The 20,516-nt window shown below is 34.3% G+C and overlaps 1 protein-coding gene across 1 annotated transcript; it reads left to right on the plus strand.

Moving 5' to 3' along the window:
- Nucleotides 1–11,549: 11,549 nt before the first annotated feature.
- LOC103402803 (protein BIG GRAIN 1-like E) lies at nucleotides 11,550–13,013 on the plus strand. Its single transcript, XM_008341560.4, has one exon. The coding sequence runs from the start codon at nucleotides 11,788–11,790 to the stop codon at nucleotides 12,796–12,798; it is 1,011 nt and encodes a 336-aa protein (XP_008339782.3). The 5' UTR covers nucleotides 11,550–11,787; the 3' UTR covers nucleotides 12,799–13,013.
- The last annotated feature ends 7,503 nt before the right edge of the window (nucleotides 13,014–20,516 follow it).

The raw sequence follows: 20,516 nt of genomic DNA on the forward strand, positions 1-20,516 counted from the left end.
TACAATTAATATATGAGAATTTCCACCTCTAATATCACCGAGACCTTTTGTGATATAACCCAACACCTAGTAATAAATGATTAAGTTGAAACAATATCGGTGATATTGGTGATGGAACTACATGGGTCTATAAAGTTTATCAGGTGTTCCATTTGTAAGGATGCTAAAACAATAATGGTACATATATATACACACAAAATACTGGTACCTCAAAGAGTTTTTGTCACCGTTAACAAAACTAACGCCTCTTTATTCAATAACAAAAATGAATAGTAAAGTGAGATACAACTCATGAGTACAGGGGTGTGCCATCCACACATTCTTTTTTACTTCTCATACACCTCTTTTTACTCATCACATACCCCATGATAATTTCTGTCATTTGATCTTTTTCAATTCATCTAATTCGACGGTCGAAAATTAGAAGAGTATGAAAAGTAAAAATTAGTGTATAAATATCACATCCCAATAGAATAAAGTGAAATTTCATATATTGTACCGCGCATAGCAAAAAATAATCCTAATTAACTTGTCGATGTTTCCCTGTACTTCTAGAAGACTCAAAACTCCACTAAAGCACTTGTTCTCCATGATATGAAATTAATCCAATGTAAGTTGGGATATTTTCTTGTGAATTGAGGTGTATATGGACCATGGTGGATTCTAAAATGCTGTTGAATTAATGGTAGTGATCTATCAACGGTTAACTTGCAGGTCAATAGAAAACCCATTATGTTGTTTACAGATTTGCTTCAGCTTATAAAGTCCATGGAAATGGAAAACGTGCTTTTTGGGATGTCAATGGTGACGGCCAAATTTAAACTTGGACAGTGCTATCCACGCACCTTTCGTTTGAGTATTCTTTCTTTCATTTTTTATTTCAGTGTCTTAGGGCAATCTGTGATAAGGATAGCTTGGTTCCTTCTGCATTACACACACACACACACATGTGTGGTCTAATCTAGGATTAAGATCTACCATCTCGGTCTGATTTTTTTGGCTTGGTATTGTTACCAGAACATATGAGGTGCAAAACGGAGCGCAGTAACGTTTTATGATTAATACAACTAATCTCACTTAGTTGGATAATGTTTTGTTGTTGTTTTTTAAGGAAAGTGATATTCACATACCTATTTTTACCTTACCGTACATCCTTATTAATTTTTTGTCATTAATCTTTTTAGTTCATTCGATCTAATAGCCGGAAATTGAAAAAAAAAATGTAAGAAGTAAAAATATATATGTGAATAATACTACCCTTTAAACTTAGGAAATTGTTATTAACACTCCAAATTTCTCATTCTACACTCCAAACTTTCTATATTTAAAAAGAAAAATACACTTGTGAGGAGTGTAGAATGAGATTTTTAGAATGCCAATAACACTTCCCTAAACTTATTGACCATAAACCCCTGAAAATATATATGATCTCGAATTTGTAATTTGGTTGAAATGTCACTTTAATCCAAAAGGCGTTGGTTTTTTATTTTCTTAGAGGGACCAACACTATTCAGATATGATCAAAATACACAATTTTGAGTAGTCGCAAAACTAACGGTGAGATCTTAAAAACAAGGATCTAATAGATATTTATAATTTTGTATAAAACTCGTATCATTATAGTATATACTATTGTAGTCAAACTCCAAAATATAAGAATACTAATTTATAAAAAAAATACTATATATGACGCGGTTGGACATCGTAAACATGTTGTCATTATAAACAAGGATGGTGCTATAACACACTCATTTTTTCTCTCACATACCCTTTTTTATTTTTTTTCTTGATTTTTAGAAGTATATGAGAGATAAAAGGGAACGTGTAGATAAACAACCCTAAACTAAATACATGAGGAACACTTTTTTTTTTTGAACAAATGATATTATCCAACTAAGGGGAGGAAGATAGGTTTAGCCTTACAATTAGCTAGTAATAATGTGGTTCAAATTCGCTTTTAGTGAACTTAAAAGCACCCATAATATGCAAATGGGATCAAGGATAGTCATGCAAGGTCATCTTCAATCGACTCGACCAAAAGGCCATAGGGCTAAAAATAGCTCTGAATGACACGAAAACTGTCTCCAACCGAAGACTAGGCCAAAGGTCTTGTGGGCCCCATCAGGCCCAAACCCCAAATTAGGCCAGCGGGTTGGGCATTTCCAGCCAGTCAGCCCTCTAGCGCCAGAATGTCAAGCTTGACATTTTGCCAGCCCTCCAACTCAACCTATTTAAATGCCAACGGCTACCTGGCATTAACATGACGCCAACTAGCAATGGCTAGCTAACGTCATGCTGCCATCAGGTTCCCGTTGGAATTTGATTTTTTTTTTTGGATGAATTTAAAAAAAATTCTAATTTTTTTTCCTATAAATACCTACACCATTCCTACAACATTGAAAGCTGAAGATAAGAAGTGCCACGTAAATAAGAATCTTATCTAAAATTTGCACAACCAATTACATCTCGACACATGGCACTCGAAATCTTATCGGAAAAATTATTAAGATTTCATAAATATAAGAAATCTAGAGAGATACTCACTTTAGCGACACGTGTCATATGAAATTATGTCCGAAAAATTATTGAGATTACATAAAGATAAGAAATTTAGAGAGTTACTCACGTTAACGACACGTGTTACTCGAAATCTTATCTAAAAAATTATTGAGATTATATAAAGATAAGAAATACAGAAGCTATTCATTTGGCGACAAGTGGCACTCAAAATATATGTGAAAAACTTATTTTAATATGATAATTTAATTTATTTAACTATATTAATTTAATTAAAATAATAAATTATATTTAACCTATGATCCTTTAACCCTTTTATTGAGAGATAATATAAAGCATAATATAACAGTATTTATTAAAATATAATTTCTTGCATGACTACTCATTTGATCTCTCTTTGGTTGGAAATAACCTAAACGATGTACATCAGACGGAGTCATGGACTGGCCTTATCCACCCAGAGGACCCAGACCCAACAACGACAGAATGACTGAGGGTAGCAGGAGTAATTAGACCACTTTAACACGTGTCAGACGCTGAATCACCAATGGTACCCAATTTTGAACAATTTGTATCACAATTATTGAAATTTGAACTGAATTGGGCCGTATAAACGTCCACAATTTTAAAGTGTTTTAAGCTTGTTTGAGCCGAACGGAAACCCAAATGTCTTTAGTTCATAAAAAGATGGCCCAATATCTCTAGTAGAAAAAAATAAATATGGGCGCAAGATGACTACTTTATATTCCTATTAACATTTTTTTTAACCATCTTTAATCAACATTTGTTTCATGATTTCGAAAGAGGGAGAAATCGAACTTAGAACGTTAGGTGAAGAGGCAAATATTCTTAGCCATTTAAACTATATGTCCTGAATTTTTTATCATCAAGACTTAATATTAACTTGTGCGTATATACAAGATTAAAAAAGAAAAGGAACCAAAACGGAAAGAAAAAAAAAAGAACTTCGAGTTTATCTACAATGCCTATATGGCCGACATCATTTTCAATTTGTGTGTGATTTGGAATGGTACATAACACAAGAGGACACCAAGTGCTTCTGTAAGTCCTGTTGCCCAAAACAAGCTAGGAGACACGAATGACGTCTTTGTTGGGAATGGTACAATTTTGTTATCAAAGTTACATATCAGAGCAATGCCTTTCCAAGCGACAAGAGGGTTGGAATTTTGATAATATAATGCACCTACTTTTTAGGTGGTTAAGCACTATGTGTGTAGTTACTATGACCACGTATTTGAGGGATCCCCTTGAGGGATCTCTTAAATAAGTTATTGGACAGATTTTTTTGTGAGATTCATTCCACATTGTATTTCAACGATTTAATTATCAATTTTTTAAGTCTTCCTTCAAATTTTATTTTTACCAAAAATAAATCCCAAATCCAATACAATTTGACCGTTGGATTAAATAGTGGGTCATATTGGTGTTTACTTGAATAACTGAATTCATCTATTTTCTTCACTGCAATTGGATATCTTGATAATTTTGGATTTCTTTGAACTTTTGCAAGGAAGATCTACAAATGATGTACTAAAATATTGACGATTTGAATCGTTGAAAAACGTTACGAAATAAGCTACACAAAGTGTCCCTTATATAAAATTATTTGAGGAATCTCGCAATGGAATGAGACTATATGTATCATTCTGTGAGATATCTTGAATAATTTTGTTTGAACAATATTTTCTAGTGTATATGATGCGGGAGGAAGACTTGGAGAAAACAATTTGAAACCATTAATATGGTTTGGAATAACAAATGTTTTGTATTTTAATACTTAGGAATTTGTTAAGTTATTTTGGGAGTTGTAAGGGTGTCATGGAAACTTAAAGTCTATTCATTTGTAAACGTTTATAAATATTGTACTTGAAAGCCTTGAATGGGAGACTGGAATGAATTGAAATATTATTTGCTTTGTGCAATTGAAGTGATCAGTTGTTTCTCCTTCTAAAATCAAGCGTTTGGCTTGGTCGTGTGAGCGAATCCACGATTAGCGACGTGAGCGAGCTCCGTTGCCCCTGGTTGAGCGAATCCCAAGTTATCATCCCCCGTTTCCTTGAGAACCTTTGGCTTGTCCTGCATCAAGTGGCATCAAAGCAGCTTATCCGCTGCGGTTGAAGATCAAGGTTGTGATTTACAATCTGTTTGAAAAGCACACTGTCGAAGAAACTAGTTTCGTCGATTGAAATTTACCACCAATTTATGATGAGTATGTTGATGATGATGACGACCTCAAAGAGAACTTTTTCGATGGGTGTTCTCTACTAATTTATGGCGAGTAAGATGAAGATTACAAGGCTATGCTTACGGTGGTTAATCACCAGTGTTGCTTGCAACTTGGAGTTAATGTGAATCCTGCTCCAATTTTTTATGAATACTACTACAGTGACAAAGGAATGAGTTCATCTATGAAAGAACGGTGCATGCATCATCATAAAAAGGTAATATTTGACCTTGATACCCATTATATATGTGACTACATTTGGGAATCCTTTATTGCTTTCCACAGTAGGAAAATATACTTGGACCAAAGCATTTTTCCAAGTCATCAATATCAAAAGGAAATCTGGAAGATTGACGAGTATTTTTCAAAAGAAATTGTTGCTATCATGAAACGGTTAAGCGGTGCACAGAACTTGAGAAAGTTTTGGAAAGCAAAATACTTTGAATATTCTACTATTTGGATTTGCTCAAGGAATTGGAAAATTTTGGTGCTAAATTGGGAATTGTGGAACATCTTGGTTGGACATCCAAAAGATCGAGGAAAAAAAAAGAAAAAAAAAAGGTCCATTGAAACTCGAGGACGAGTTTTTTTCGAGAAGAGGAGAATGATGCAAGAGGAAGACTTGGAGAAAACAATTTGAAACCATTAATATGGTTTGGAATAACAAATGTTTTGTATTTAATTACTTAGGAATTTGTTAAGTTATTTTGGGAGTTGTAAGGGTATCATGGAAACTTAAAGTCTATTCATTTGTAAACGCTTACAAATATTGTACTAGAAAGCCTTGAATGGGAGACTGGAATGAATTAAAATATTATTTGCTTTGTGCAATTGAAATGAGTTGTTTCTCCTTTTAAAATCAAGTGTTTGGCTTGGTTGTGTGAGTGAATCCACGATTAGCGACGTGAGCGAGCTCCATTGCCCTTGGTTGAGCGAATCCCAAGTTATCATCCCCCGTCTCCTTGAGAACCTTTGGCTTATCCTGCATCAGTATATTTCGTAATTTTTTCAATGATTCGAACAATTTATATTTTAGTTTATCATTCGTAAATCCGTCTTGTAAAAAATTAAATATATTCAAACCCATTACGACATTCAAATAAATGAATACGGTTTTCAAAGAAACACTAAAATGTCTATCATTAAATCTAATAGTCATATAGTTATAGATTTAGTTGACTTTTGGTATAGATGATCTTTAAAAGCAAACATAAAAAATAAACGCTAGATCATTGGGGTAAATTGTAGAGTAGGCCTATAAGAACCCTCAGCTGAAGTTCTATATGTGTGTTGAGTTCTTCTTGCCATATGACTGTTAGATTAAATGATAGACAATTAGTAGAAATGATCACTTTTTGACATTTGGTTGCAGAAATGATTATACGTTGTTATGTCATTATGTCATTGTGTCGTCCTTGTATGATCAATATGTCGTTGTTATTAAAAATAATAATTTATACATCTAAACGTCAAAAAATGATCATTCCTCCTAAGTGTCATAAATTCGTTCATCTACAGTATTTTAAAGATTAAAGTTGTTGGGTTCCATGCACTTCCCGCAACTCTTATCTTATCTTATTATCTCTTTATCCTCTCCAACAAAACTTGCAATTGGGTAAAGCCCAGATTGATTGAGATTTTGAGAGGAGAATATTGCTTGCCAGCAATGAGACTTGTGGACACTATGGCCTATGGGGTGAGAATGGGGGACATTTTAGGGTTCTGCCCCATGCTGTCTTAGCAACTCAACACAAGGTTTTGTTTAGTGGGGACATCAATTGGGCCTTTGTTCCCCTATAATCTCAAAACTCTAAGCCTTGTTAATAAGTATTTTAATTAATGTATTGGGGTGGATCATCTTAAGAAAGCCTTAATATTAATTTGCACTAGCTTTGAACTTTGAGGTTTTTCCACCATATATTGGTGTATGGGATATGATCCGGTGTTTGAATTTTGAGATTCTTCTACTGTAGATTGTCAAAATTTTACCATGCAAATCTAACCATCCAATGCAATGGATGGTAAATTTTTTTTGACTTGGACTGCAAGTCACACAACATATGCAAGTATACTGAAAAATAATTTATCCTCATCATCTTTGTGTAGTTAGATTGTAAATCAAACATTGATAGCGTCGATTCTTGTCTAAATGTTTGCCTTGATTCACAGTAGCATGGCAAGAAGTAAGCAAACTTGATATTCTACTAGTACCTGATATAGGTGATTCAAACTTTCAAAGTCTTTAGTGAAAGGGGCAGAAGAGAGCTGAAACATAGGGCAAGAGATAGAGATGGGACTGACGGGAAACGATGACCATGATAGGTAACTTTTAGAATGCATGGTGCACAATAAAAGAAAGCTACAAAACATGTTGAGGATGAATCAATCAGAGATTATGCAGGATTGGCTAAGAGGGAATGCAGAAGCAGCTATTGTACGAGTCACGACAAGCATATTGTCTGCTACTCTATGACCCATTTGGCAGTACAGCATGCATTCTGATCCTAACAGTCGGCCTAACACATGCCATACTTGAGTTGGCTAGACCAATCAAATTTGAGTTTCTCTTGATGTAGGACAACGGACCTCAGATACGAGGCAAATAGAAGTTACAACTTACAAGTCCTCCTGGAAAATGCAGAAAATTAACTTATCTAGTAGTGGAAAATGACTTTAGATTTATCATGCATGATGCAACCACGTACCATGGCGAGATAAGTGAATCCATTGATATTGTGCATATTATTTTGAAAAATGATATCCGCGCTTCTTTTTTTTCCTTACGTACATTTTATGTTTAAATAAACCCGTGTGAAAAAGAATTTGGGTGTGTTTAAATCATTTCTTTTATTTTTTTCAAGTAACTGGATGAGGTTTAGTTACTTTCAATATGGGATTTACGAGTTCGACTATGGTGCACACGGATGGAGGCAGCTAAGGCCTACTGGAGACTGCTGCCCTCACTGAAGTTTTGTGTAGATAAAAAGAATCACGATGCTTACCGAACTTAAATTTATTGTATTTAAGTACTTTAATTGATTAGTTGAAATTTTCAAAGAATATGAATAATAAGCTATTATTGTTAAAATATGTCTACAAGTTGATTTAATGAAATTTAAAAAAAAAAGAAAAGCAATCAAATTATTGAAGAAATTTTACTATCATAATTTTGTTTTCTCAAGTGTACCTGGAAGTTAAGATTGCCCCTACTAAATAACGTTTTCTAGCTCCGCCCCTGATTTGGCATCAGAAATAATGACATAGTGGCCATCCATAGCAGAAATTTTTTATTGTGACCGGAACATGAGTGGTACACCAAGTGTTTTTGTATAAGTGGTAAGAAATTTTATTTTTTAAGTTATTAATTTTTTAACACACATATCCTACACGTAGTGTACCACCCCTTGTATCGATCTGAAAAATCTCTCCATCCATAGAACTAAACTTTTTATTCGCTGCCAAAGATGTTTATAGCGGGACCAGATAAGAGAGAAACAATCATAAAAATAAAGAGGAGTTTGTGATCCTCAATTTTCATGATTACCCTACCGATTCTTTTGCCACCGTTAATTTTACACTTAATTTGGGCTTTTTTTTCATGCAACCTACCTTTTTATTTTATTTTAAAAATAAGAATCTATACACTGAAATAGTTGGAAAATAAATTGGTATCGAACTCGTTATTCACAAATATTCAAATTTAAGACATCACATTTATAAATGAAGATAAATATCTATAAACCGTACTACTCAATGATATTGGTGACATACTAGTCAAATTTAAGACATCACAATTAAGTAAATTGCTTAAGTAAGCTTGTCCGTCAATTTTCATATTTTTTCGGATCCCTAAAGGCTAAAACACTATTAGTGACATACTAGTCAACAAAAACAATAACAAAGTTTTATCGCACTAAGTGCGGTCGGTTGTATGAATCATAGCCAACGTGTTCGGTTTTGTGCCAAATTTTCCGTTAGCTCCAAGTATTTCATGTTTTTCTTAAAATATTTTTCCAACTCTTCCTAGGTCTTCTTCTACCCAATTATGCCCTAAGCTTCGAGTAATGCTATTCATACCATACTTTTATACCACATTAGGTGACATTTGATGTGGACAGCCACATTAAAAAGGTCGTACCCAGTGCACAAGGCTCCCGCTTTACGCAGGGTCTGGGAGAGGTGAATGTCGGCTAGCCTTACCCCCATTTATGGAGAGGCTGCTCCCAAGGAAATGAAGGAGAAAGACTCCTCGTATACCACAATCATCATTTAATTAACTAGTTTTTCTTAATTATTAGTTTATTAACTAATGAACTAAATTTAAAAATCTGATTAATTCAAATGATGTGGCTGTTTACATCAAATGTCACCTAAGATGGTATGAAAATGTGATACAAAAATATAGTATGAAAAACATTACTCCTGAGCTTATGTCTTCTATTTGCATCTTTTAATTAAACGATATTAGGAATCTCTCATATTTCTTATCAACATCCTATAATTTGGGTTGATTAATTAAACCCTAAATTGATCTTACTTAATAAATGGAACCATGAAGATCATCATTGGAACTTGGAAGCATGAGAGCTTGAAAATCTTCTAGGTAATTGATACGTCAAAGTTGGCGTTAATCGTTCGATATTGAGATCATGCAGAATGCAAACCAAGGTACGTACGTGTGTGTATTAGAGCATCTCCAAAGGAGATGTCAAAATCCTAAGTGGAATGTCACTTTGCATATTTGACATCAAAAATCTCTCCAACCGAAATGTTATTTGCTGACTATATTTGAATACTTAGTGATTTGATGTCAAATTTATTTTTAATTCATTTTAATAGTGGGTCCCTTATTCTACTAACATTTCAACCAATAAAAATTTTATTTCAACATTTTTTAATAATTACAATCATTTAAAGCTCTATTTAAATAATAAAATAACATTTGACAATTCTGTTAGAGAATTACAAAATTTGAAATAAGGCTTCAGATTGACACATTAGCCATCAATTGTAATTTGACTCTTATAATTTGACATTTTATTTGGAGATGGTCTTAGGTCCTCTCATATTTCTTATCAACATCCTATAATTTGGGTTGATTAATTAAACCCAATGGATTTACTTAATAAATGGAACCATGAAGATCATCCTTGGAACTTGGAAGCATGAGAGCTTGAAAATCCTCTAGGTAATTGATACGCCAAAGTTGGTGTTAATCGTTAGATATTGATATCATGCAGAATGCAAACCAAGGTACGTACGTGTGTGTATTAGGTCCGTAAACATGCACGCGTGCTCGCACCCACACGCACACTGCCGGGATGCCCCAAACACCAAGGAATGGGAGATTGTGTGCGTTTTTCTGTTTTAATGGGCGGGCCAAATCAACTGACTAAACCGAGGAGCTCCAAAAGTGAAAAGTAAAAGATGAAAGTTGTGCTGAGTGTCTACTTCTTTAGGCATTAAAATTTAAAAGACCTCTCCCTCAATTCTTCTTTTCTCCCTGGTGGGACTTGGACAATAGATTTTTCTGAGATAGACACAAACAACTTCTTTGGATACTTCCCTTCGTTTTCCATAGAAATCCAAAGAAAAGTTTGTCTAGTCATTTTAAGTTACAAGTTGATCCACTGAGATGATATATATCTGCCACAATTTAGACAAAGATCACATCATCCTAGTGCATTGGATTGTCATTGTGCATGCTTTCTAAGAAGAGTAGTGGTAGCGATTATTCACGCACATGTGATTTATAAGCAAAGTATTGTAAGAATTATTCGTACACTGACGCATGTGCGCATGCGTAATAACCGTACATATATAATATTCTTCTTATAGTGGCAAAGTTGAGACTGATCAACCAACTAATCTTTAGTTGATTATACTGACACTGTTTCGTATAGTTTCTAAACCAACTTCCATTAGGAGGCATTAGGGTTCAAATTCCAATCCTTGTAACTATTTTCTCTGAAAGTAAAACCAAGACTCCTCTAAAGAGAAGGAGGCAGACAGATATTAGAAGGCCATATAAATGAGAGGAGGCAGCAAAATATTACTGGGCCATAGAAAAATCTAAGTGCGTCAAAAATTACTTGGCCAACAATAAACTTTCGTTTTATTTTATTAAAGAGTGACTTCCAAGCTCACAAAAGTTTGGTGGCATCTACCAAATTCTCCAAACCTATGATGATATGCACAAAAAAGTCAGCAAACACTACATGCCTATAGTCGCCATAGACCATGGCCAACACCCCACTTGAGAGCCAATTCCCCATCTCCTCATCCTAAAGATTAGAAGCCCTAGAATCCAAGGAAACACAGGTCTTTGCCCTTCCCCACCATCCCTAGCGCAAACTCCACTGGTTTTAATTAACTCACCAAAGACTGATCATAAGGATGAATTTTAACGAAAATGTTACTCTTATTACATATTTATATCATTATTTGTACTATTTTTTTAATAAGGATAAGATCCATATATATTAGTAGGCTCTACTTTTATTATTAGAGAGATTATACAAATGATGGTAATATGTGATAAATTTAGCGCTGAAAACACTCAATAAGAATGACTTGTCTATACCATTAAAAAAACACCTGATATTTCATACTAGTAAATTAGTAATACGATGTCATGAGTTTTAAATTTCTCACATAACATTATATTATTAATTTGAAAAAAACGTCAGTGCCCTCATTTCATATAAGTCATTCTTTTTTCAAAAACCTCCAAATAGAGAGTTGAAATGCATATTTATATAGACTAAAAAGCATATGAATTGTTGATTATTTTAAAGCCAGCTTCCCCACTACTATCAATCATTTCAAACCCATCAATCTGTCCACAATCTCACAAAACCCTCCTTTTATGCTAACATCTCACAACTACTCTTCCCTCCCCCATAAATACCTTCAACACCAGTCACAAATTCAAACAAGCATTACCTGCAAATAAAAAAAAAACCCCATATTTTCAAATTTTCATAATACAATAAACTCAATTTCAAAATTTCACAGTCTCAAACATGTCTATTATTAGTACAGGGGTGCTCTCGGCAGACCCTGGAGCTGATAAGATACACAAGAAATCGTTCCACCACAGGAACGACTCCGGGGAGCTCGATGTTTTCGAAGCTGCAAGGTACTTCTCAGGATACATTGAAGCTCCCAGCAGCCATAACAACAACAACAGCAGCAACACTTCGGCATTTTCGCAGAGGATGATGAAAGAAGACAGATCTTCGTGGAGAGGAGGCAGAATCAGCCTTGATATGCCTATAAGACACATGCTCCATCATCCTCAGCAAAACCCTAATCACCATAACCACGTGGCGGTGGAAAAGCAAAACAACATCAAAGACAAGAAATACAAGCAGCCGAGCTCTCCAGGCGGGAGACTAGCCAGCTTCTTGAATTCTCTATTCAACCAATCAGCATCCAAGAAGAAGAAGTCAAAATCCAGCGCCACGCAGTCCATGAAAGACGAGGAAGAGAGCCCAGGTGGGAGGCGGAAGAGGAGGAGCAGCATTAGTCATTTTCGAAGCTCGAGCACCACGGATGCCAAGTCGGTGTATTCCTCATCGAGTTCAGGGTTTCGAACACCTCCTCCTTATAGCCATGCACAAACGGCAGCCTCCAAGAGCTACAAAGATTTGAGAAGCTATTCGGATAATCACAAGCAGCAATATCAACACCAGCAGCAAGCGGTTTCTTTATCGAAGTACAATACGAACTTCGATGAGAAAAGATCATCAAACAAAGAACTGACTTGGTTGGATCATGAGAAGTTCAAATTATCGGAGAAGTATAAGATTAGTTCCGAGCTAGATCACAAGGGTTTGCTCAAAAGGCTAAGTGAGGTTGTTGACGACGAGGAGGAAGATGAAGGTGCAGAGAGTGATTCGAGCTCTGATCTTTTCGAGCTGCAGAATTATGACCTGGGTTTTTACTCGAGCGGCTTGCCTGTGTACGAAACTACAAATGTGGACAACATCAAGATCAGATCAGGAACACCAATTTCCAATGCTTCGTCCTAAACCCTAAATTTGCGTTAGATATTATTGGATTATGCATATGTGGTTGAGAAAGGAAATTTTAATTAAATTTCAATTAAATTTCCTACATTTTTCTTTTTAATTACTCTCATCTTAAACTTCCATTGGCCTTTTTTCTATGTATGTACAGTTGAGAATGTTTCTGCTTTTACTTTACTTTTGGCGATATATATTAAGATTTTTAGTATGCTTCGACAGATCTTAGTTTTTGCTACTTTTTTACTGTTAGATTCTTGTATTTCATGACTAATATCTAAGGGCTAGAAATCTATAAGATCCACTACAATATATTTAAAAAATTTGGCATATATCAGCATTGGTCATATATGTTTATGTGGAGTGCCGGAAAATCAGAAGCCTCAAAAGTGCAGCAGTTTGGTGGGGCTTGACTAGATTAGATTGTGCCATGCCGATTTCGATGATCAGAATTTTATATGAGATGTTCCACTACTAGATTCATGGAGAAACAACGCATCATAACTCACACCATGTGAAGTTCATTCCTATTACTTTTCATGATCACTTTGTACAACAAGCGCAATCATGTTTATATGTTAATTATTTTCGTGTGGGTTCTCAGCTCTGCATGTTTGATATGTGCATGTAAATATTTTAGTTTTGATTTTAAAAATTTGGAAATATAGTCGCTCAAGCAGTTTCTCAATGCTTGAATCTTCTTCAAGTGGTCACAATTGACTAGTCTCTTCGAGCAAAGCTCGAACCACCCTCAACCCCCCTCGGGTTGTTGAAATTCTAAAACTCTGTAAAAGTTCCACATGTCCAGAGTTTGGCTGTTTCTAAAATTCTCCATAAATATACAAAGTATATATTGTCAAGATTTGTACAAGCTGTGTATAACATTTTCTGGAATATGAGATCTAAACTTTGGATTCGATGGGAGCAAGAAAGAAGAAAGAGAGAGTGCTGCAAAATGGGCTCAATACTGCAACATTCTAACCGCTGCAGCTGACTGCTCAGATTTCGTCCCATCAGCATGTTTTACATCAATCTTCATGACCATTCAAGTCATAAGCCATGACACATGGAAATTACAAGGCATATAAGCTCTGCAACATGAAAACTGATATAAGCCTTACACTTGGCATATGAGAACAAGTGACTACAATCAAAATATGTTACACAAGAAGACAAATACCAATTAAGTAGCTAAATCACTTATTTACAATAAATTAGTAAAACAATTTAACTCTTAACATATATTTTGTTTAGTGTAAGTGTACGTTCACTATATATGTTTAAAACTATCAATTTGACATAAAATTTTATTTAAACCATGAATTATCTACACTAAAGAATAAGAAAAAGATTGAACTTATATACACGGAGATTAAACATGAACCCTCTCATGTCACATATTTCACTTTAACATACATGCGGGACATAGAATGGATAGTAAATAGATTTTGATTTCATGGAGGTATGGGAAAAAGCATTAAAGTTTAATAAGATCCTTACTGCGGGAACATTTTCTTCTATCTTTTGTCAGACTCACGCTCGAATAATTAAGATAAGATGTTGATATACATAATCAAATTCACTTCTGTCTAATCAAATAATCAACAGTAAAAGGAAATTAATTAAGCCTCACACTATTTTCTCAGCATAACGACATCTAGATTCTAGAAAAAGCCAAATTAACGCCCTTTTAAGATCAGTTGAGGACAATTATTCAACACTAATACAGCCAAAAGTACTTTCCCATATTTTTCCTTTATATTTTATTATTTTCTTGGTGCTGAGGCAACACGCAGATTTTATGATCCAAATGGTTAATTTGCAATTGAGATTTAAGAGCAGCCCTAACAGGTTAAATTAAGGGTGTTGTTATACTTCTCTCAATTTTCAGTCGTCAGATCGAATAAATTGAAGATGATTAATAGAAAAAAATTAATACAAGTGTAGAGAATGTAAAAATGATTATGTGAACCATAATATTCTAATTTAAACCACTGAGGGCAAGTCAACTGTGACTAGTTGGGGGCAAGGTAATATCAATTTGGAGAAGGATAAGTCTCCATCTACCCACCGAAGCAGGTGAACCGGTGTATTGGCCTTTCACTGGCTCATCTCTTGATGCGTCTAGCTAACTTAAAAGACAATTAATCAAGCCATGATTTGCCAAATTCGAAGGCTGCATCACATACTCGTAGGAGAGAAACTTTGGGACAACTCTAACATGGGATGGTATTAAGTAAAGAAAAAAATACAAAGAGTTTTATATATTTGTGAGAAGTGTCCTGCACATGGCGCGGTTTGGCATCCTTACTCATGTTTTAAAAAGTATGTTCGTATCAACAATGTAATTTTTAGTTGTAGAGTCTGGTTGACCCATGTTATGATTACAATATACACAAAAAGATATATCCTTAATTGTAATGCAGTTTCTGTTATACTTGTATCTTTATACATGTGTGAACACAACGCATGTTGAAGAAAGTATTAAAATTGGAGCTTGGGATTGATCATGAATCATGGCCCTTTTGGATATAGCCTTTAAGAAAGAATGAGGACTGAAAAATGATTCATAGGCAACGAAAATGCTTATTAAAGGGCAAATGATGCATGGGGCACCAAAAGGTCCCAACCAAAGCATGTAACTGTAACTACCAGAGTGAGTGGAAGGAGGGCCCATACTTATTACTCAAATATCAAATGTTACACTAATGATAAACATCTTGCTTTCCCTTGTACCCAATCAATTCTCCTTTCTTTTGTAAAAGGCATATGCAAAGTAAGAACCCAAGCTCCCCATAACCACTTCACAATAATGGCATTATCCCAGTATCAAATCCATGCTGGCTCCACTTTTTGAACCTTCCCATACGCAATTAAATGCGAGAGAAACTTACGCATAACGTGTTATTTACATATTTTTCTCTCTCGATCTCTCTCATCACGAACGGTTAGCAAATAAGATGTTACCCAAAAGGACAGGAAGAAAGAATGTAGAGGCATGAACAGAAGACCAAGCACATGAGCCTCCAGCAAACTTAACCTAGCTAGCTAGCTACATATTTCATATATATAAAGTTTCAAGATGCATTTGAATCTTTTGATCTTTGTGTGTTTTTCCAACCACTTCTGGTATACTAAAGCAAAGACAGACAACATTGTTAATTTATTTCCACATGTGGGAGGTTCCTCAAGGCTCCAGCCAGCTACAAATGTTTTGATATCCATAGCCAGTTACAAGCACACATGCAATATCTTCAGTGCTCAAAAGACGTGACATCTTTTGGAACTATATATAGGTCAGAAGAATTGAAAGAGTTTGATAGTTTGTCTAGTTATCTTATGACTGAGACATTGCATCTGCAAACATAATATCAGGTGAGAATTTAAATATGAAGACCCACTGTAATTGATTTTTGGCCTCAAACTCAAATTATGTACAACAATTTGTATTAATCGTAACAAACAAGATAGAATGATCATTCAAAATTTAACATCACGTAATGAGCGAGACACTCATGTCATATCACATCACCGGATAAATTATTGTTGAGAAATATGAATGCACTAACATTTATTGTATTTAGATAGTATCCAATTATTCTAATAAAAAAAAACTGATCGTTATCTAACCTAATAGCCCAAAAAATTTCAAAAATCAAAGAAAATAATACAACCACAACCCATTATCTGAAACTAAAGAGAAAAACTAATTAAAAAGCCTTCACTGACTGGGTCCTGGCCATCACAGCCTTGGTGCATTCCAGATAGCATCAACTTCTCTCCTCTCCTGATCTTCCTCATAGCCCAAATTGCCCCACAGTATACGGTCACTCCCTTCTGTTCCAACACATCATACTTATTCATGAAGGTAGGGCACGGTCACCCATTAGTTCAAATGTTCAGTGACAAAATTAGGATTTTACCAAAATTAGGGTTTGATAAAAAAGAAAGGTTCGAATTTGTTTTTATCTTTTTCACAGGGGACTTATCACGGACGCCGAAGAGAGATGAATAACTGTCCCGACCTACTGTACCATATCGGAAAAATAGGCTATGTTACATGAGCTTTTGGGCACGCGCAAATTCTACCCACAAATTTGTGTTAATATTTCGTGGCAAGTATGCTAAAACAGAGCCGGTAACCTTAACAACTACATCCATGAAGCTCGCATTCGTATAAGGAGTTTCAAACTTTTTAGCGTTCCACTACATTAATTCCTTGGGGATAACACATTCTTTTTTTAATGTGAAAGTCTCTGTGTGTGTTGGGTAAGAAGGCACATTGGATGAAAGCCTGTAAATATGCAATGGAGTTATCACTTTTTCATGCAGGCCGGATGGTTTTCTTTATGTACTGTGTTTTTAGTGAAGTCCAAGTGTGAGTGGATGTAAGTTTTTTAGTCACAGAAGTTGGACTGAGTAATCCTCTCTAGCCTTGGCCCGTGCGACTACGCACTCTCCCAAAACCACATGAAAATTTGCCAATTAGGGCTTTGTGACACATGTTTGAGTCTTTGACATAATGCCATCACAATGTTCACCAATACCTCTTTCTCCCCACAGAATCAAACGGGCCTCTCTTCATATAAGAAACATCATCTTTTTGCCACAAACAAATTAGGATTCGTTTAACAGTACTTTTAAAATGAATAAAAACGTTTTTAATGAAAATAATTTTAGAACCAATTCTTAATAAAATGATAAGTGAATTCTAAAGAAATATTTTATTACCTCTTGCAAAAAACACATAATTGGTGCTTTTTACATAAAGCATTTTTGAGTGATTTTAGAACTCAAAACATTTTCTCTAAAAGCATTTTCAGCCATTTCAAAGCAGTTCCAAACAAACCCTTACACAGTACAAACATGTTCAAATCAAATGTTCCAAATGAAAATTAAGAGGGGTGTATAAAAAGTAAAAATGAGCGTTTGAATAGCACTACCATATGAGTTACTCTAACTATTTTTGTTGTTTGATTTTATTTTGTATGTATGTGAATAGCACCATCGTACGAGTTACTCTTTCTATTTTTGTTGTTAAATTTTTATTTAAATGCACAAAATAAAATTTAACAATTAAAAAACTTAAGGCAATTACAGATCCTAGGGAGCAATTCTGATTGGTCAATAAAAATATATTTCAATGTGATTTCTTTTTTATTTTTCCTTTGTTTAGTCAATTTATCATGATAAGTGAAGAGGGATAAAGTCACCTTGTGTTGATTATTTTCTAAATGTAAAATTTATAATTCTACATGTCAAAAAGGAATAAATAAATTAATCAAATGTCGGAAAGCTTCATGAAGTGCTTTATACACTCTATGGTCCAATGCGGAAGAGGATCCTTTCCGGATCTATTTTGTGGGATCCTAAGGATACCTGCATTATATCTCTTCATCGTACATCGTGCGGTTAGTTTCTGTCAAATACTATATGTGCTTAATTTTAAATAAAAAAATCAAATGATTTTTAATTATACAATACACGATGAATGATTAAAATGTAAAAATCTTTAAGATCTCCATAAAATAGATCCGGATGTAATCCAATTCCCCCTAATGCATCAAATCGTTTGTAAAAATATCAGCGTACACACGTAAGAGTGTATTTTTGCTCACCACCCAATTTATTACCATTATATGAGTTTGAATTTTGAAATTTGTTTTTATTCATTACACGAATCTCGAAATTCAAACTCATATAATGATGATAAATTAGATGATGATCATACATCACACTAAATGATAGTGAGCAAAAATACTTCCCACACATAATACATGAAAACAAAATACTTGTGCTATGGTCATTTTCAAAGTTTAGTTCACATTCGTTTTGAGTCCCATGTTCCAGCTTTTCCAGACTGAAAGGGACACGCGTTACATATCCACAGCATACGAATGACACGATGGTTTTCTGTCTTATCTTTTGATTCTTATCCCGTCACCGTCTGTCAACCTCACAGTAAAAGCCAGTAATAGTAAGCCACACAGTAAAAATGATAGAAGAAACAACTTTTTGTAAACAGTAAAATCTTGAAATAAGCAATCATTGATTGCCTCATATAATTTAGAAGATTAAGAGGCATTCGTTTCGTGGTGAGAAATGTTAAAAGGGGTTTTCTCAAATTGAGGCATTTTACAAATTTTTTGTCATGTAATATTTTAACGTTAATATTGTAAAATACTATGTTAAAAACATAATATGAGAGAGAATTCATAAAGTATTTCACTTTAACAAAGTCTTTTTAGCATTTCTTTTCGTCAATTTATTTCCAAACTTGTAGAGTATTGCCAACTTTCCTTTTAAATTTAAATTTTAACAATTTACCTCCTAAACTATTATAATTAAGTCAATTCCCCCTTAAGTTTATATTTTCTAATTTTTCTTCCGACATTCAATCCATCTTTGTCACGGGATGTCCTTCCGACATTCCTCACGTGACAATGACGATGTTAGAAGAAAAAAAAAAGAAAATATAATGTTAAGGGAGAATTTGGCTAATTAAAAGAGTTTAAGAGAGTAATTAACTAAAATTAAAGTTTAAAAGATAAATTAACAGCACCTTAAAGGGTGGTCCCCCTTTCTCACGTAAAAGCAATCAGAATTCAAATATGTCGCATTTTACTAGGAAGGATCAAACTCAAGAAATAAATTGATGAATACCTCCAAGATTAATTACAACCTTTGGTGAGTCATGTTAGTGATGACTAATCGACCTTCAAAGAGAGTTGATATTATGATTATTTGACAAATGATTAAGTGTCACACACCGCCTTTTATTAATGACCCTTTCATTAAACTACATCTACTTATTCTACTACATTAATTATTATAATCAAATATAAGTGACCGAGCATTCTTTGATTGTTAAGGGATCACGAAAATTAGAAGAAGAAAAAAATTCAAGTGATAAGGATAATATTGTTGGATTAGTTAATTTATAATGCATATATAATCTTCGATTTCCTTAATTTAAATAAAAATCTAATTAGAAAATATTGATTTCATAATTGAAGGAATTGATTTCATGATTGGACGTGTCAATAAATAATTAAAAAAAAGACATGTCCAATAATGCTATAATATATTGTTTGTCGGTGCAAAAATACATTATGTGTCACACCTTAAGATGTCGCATGTGAATGTGGACAAAAAGGCACCAATTGCATAGAGATAGAGAGGCATGCTTGGCAACATCAGAAAGTCCCCCATCAAATGGTTCACCAATTCATAGATGAAACGGGTCACATCCCCACACGCCAACAAATATGTTATGCGTCTAAAATTATAATTCAATATCAATAGAGCCACATCTCTTAGCATTTACCAACACTCTGTATAGTTTTGTAAATGAGGATCCTCTTTGGATTCTTTTTGTGGGGATCCTAAGGATCTGCATATTTTAGTCGTTCATGTGTGGCCAACTTTCATTAAGTACGATGTGAGGATTCCTATGATCCTCACAATTTGGATCCGGATGGGATCCAAATCCAGGCAAACTAGCTATTCAATTTATATAGATACAAAGCCGATATACCTTTATTTTGACACCAAAAACCTAATTATGTTGTTGCTCACCTGTCACATGTCTTGCTCTCATCAATCGAATCTGTACTAGTCGAAGAAATGGAAATTCTACCATTTGGTTGATGATAAATGTGAAATGAAAAAATAAAGAAAAAAGAAGAGGGATTGTTGTTGGGAATGAAATTCAGTTATTTAGA

Source organism: Malus domestica, chromosome 16 (assembly GCF_042453785.1).
Source record: "Malus domestica chromosome 16, GDT2T_hap1".
Lineage (NCBI taxonomy): Eukaryota > Viridiplantae > Streptophyta > Magnoliopsida > Rosales > Rosaceae > Malus > Malus domestica.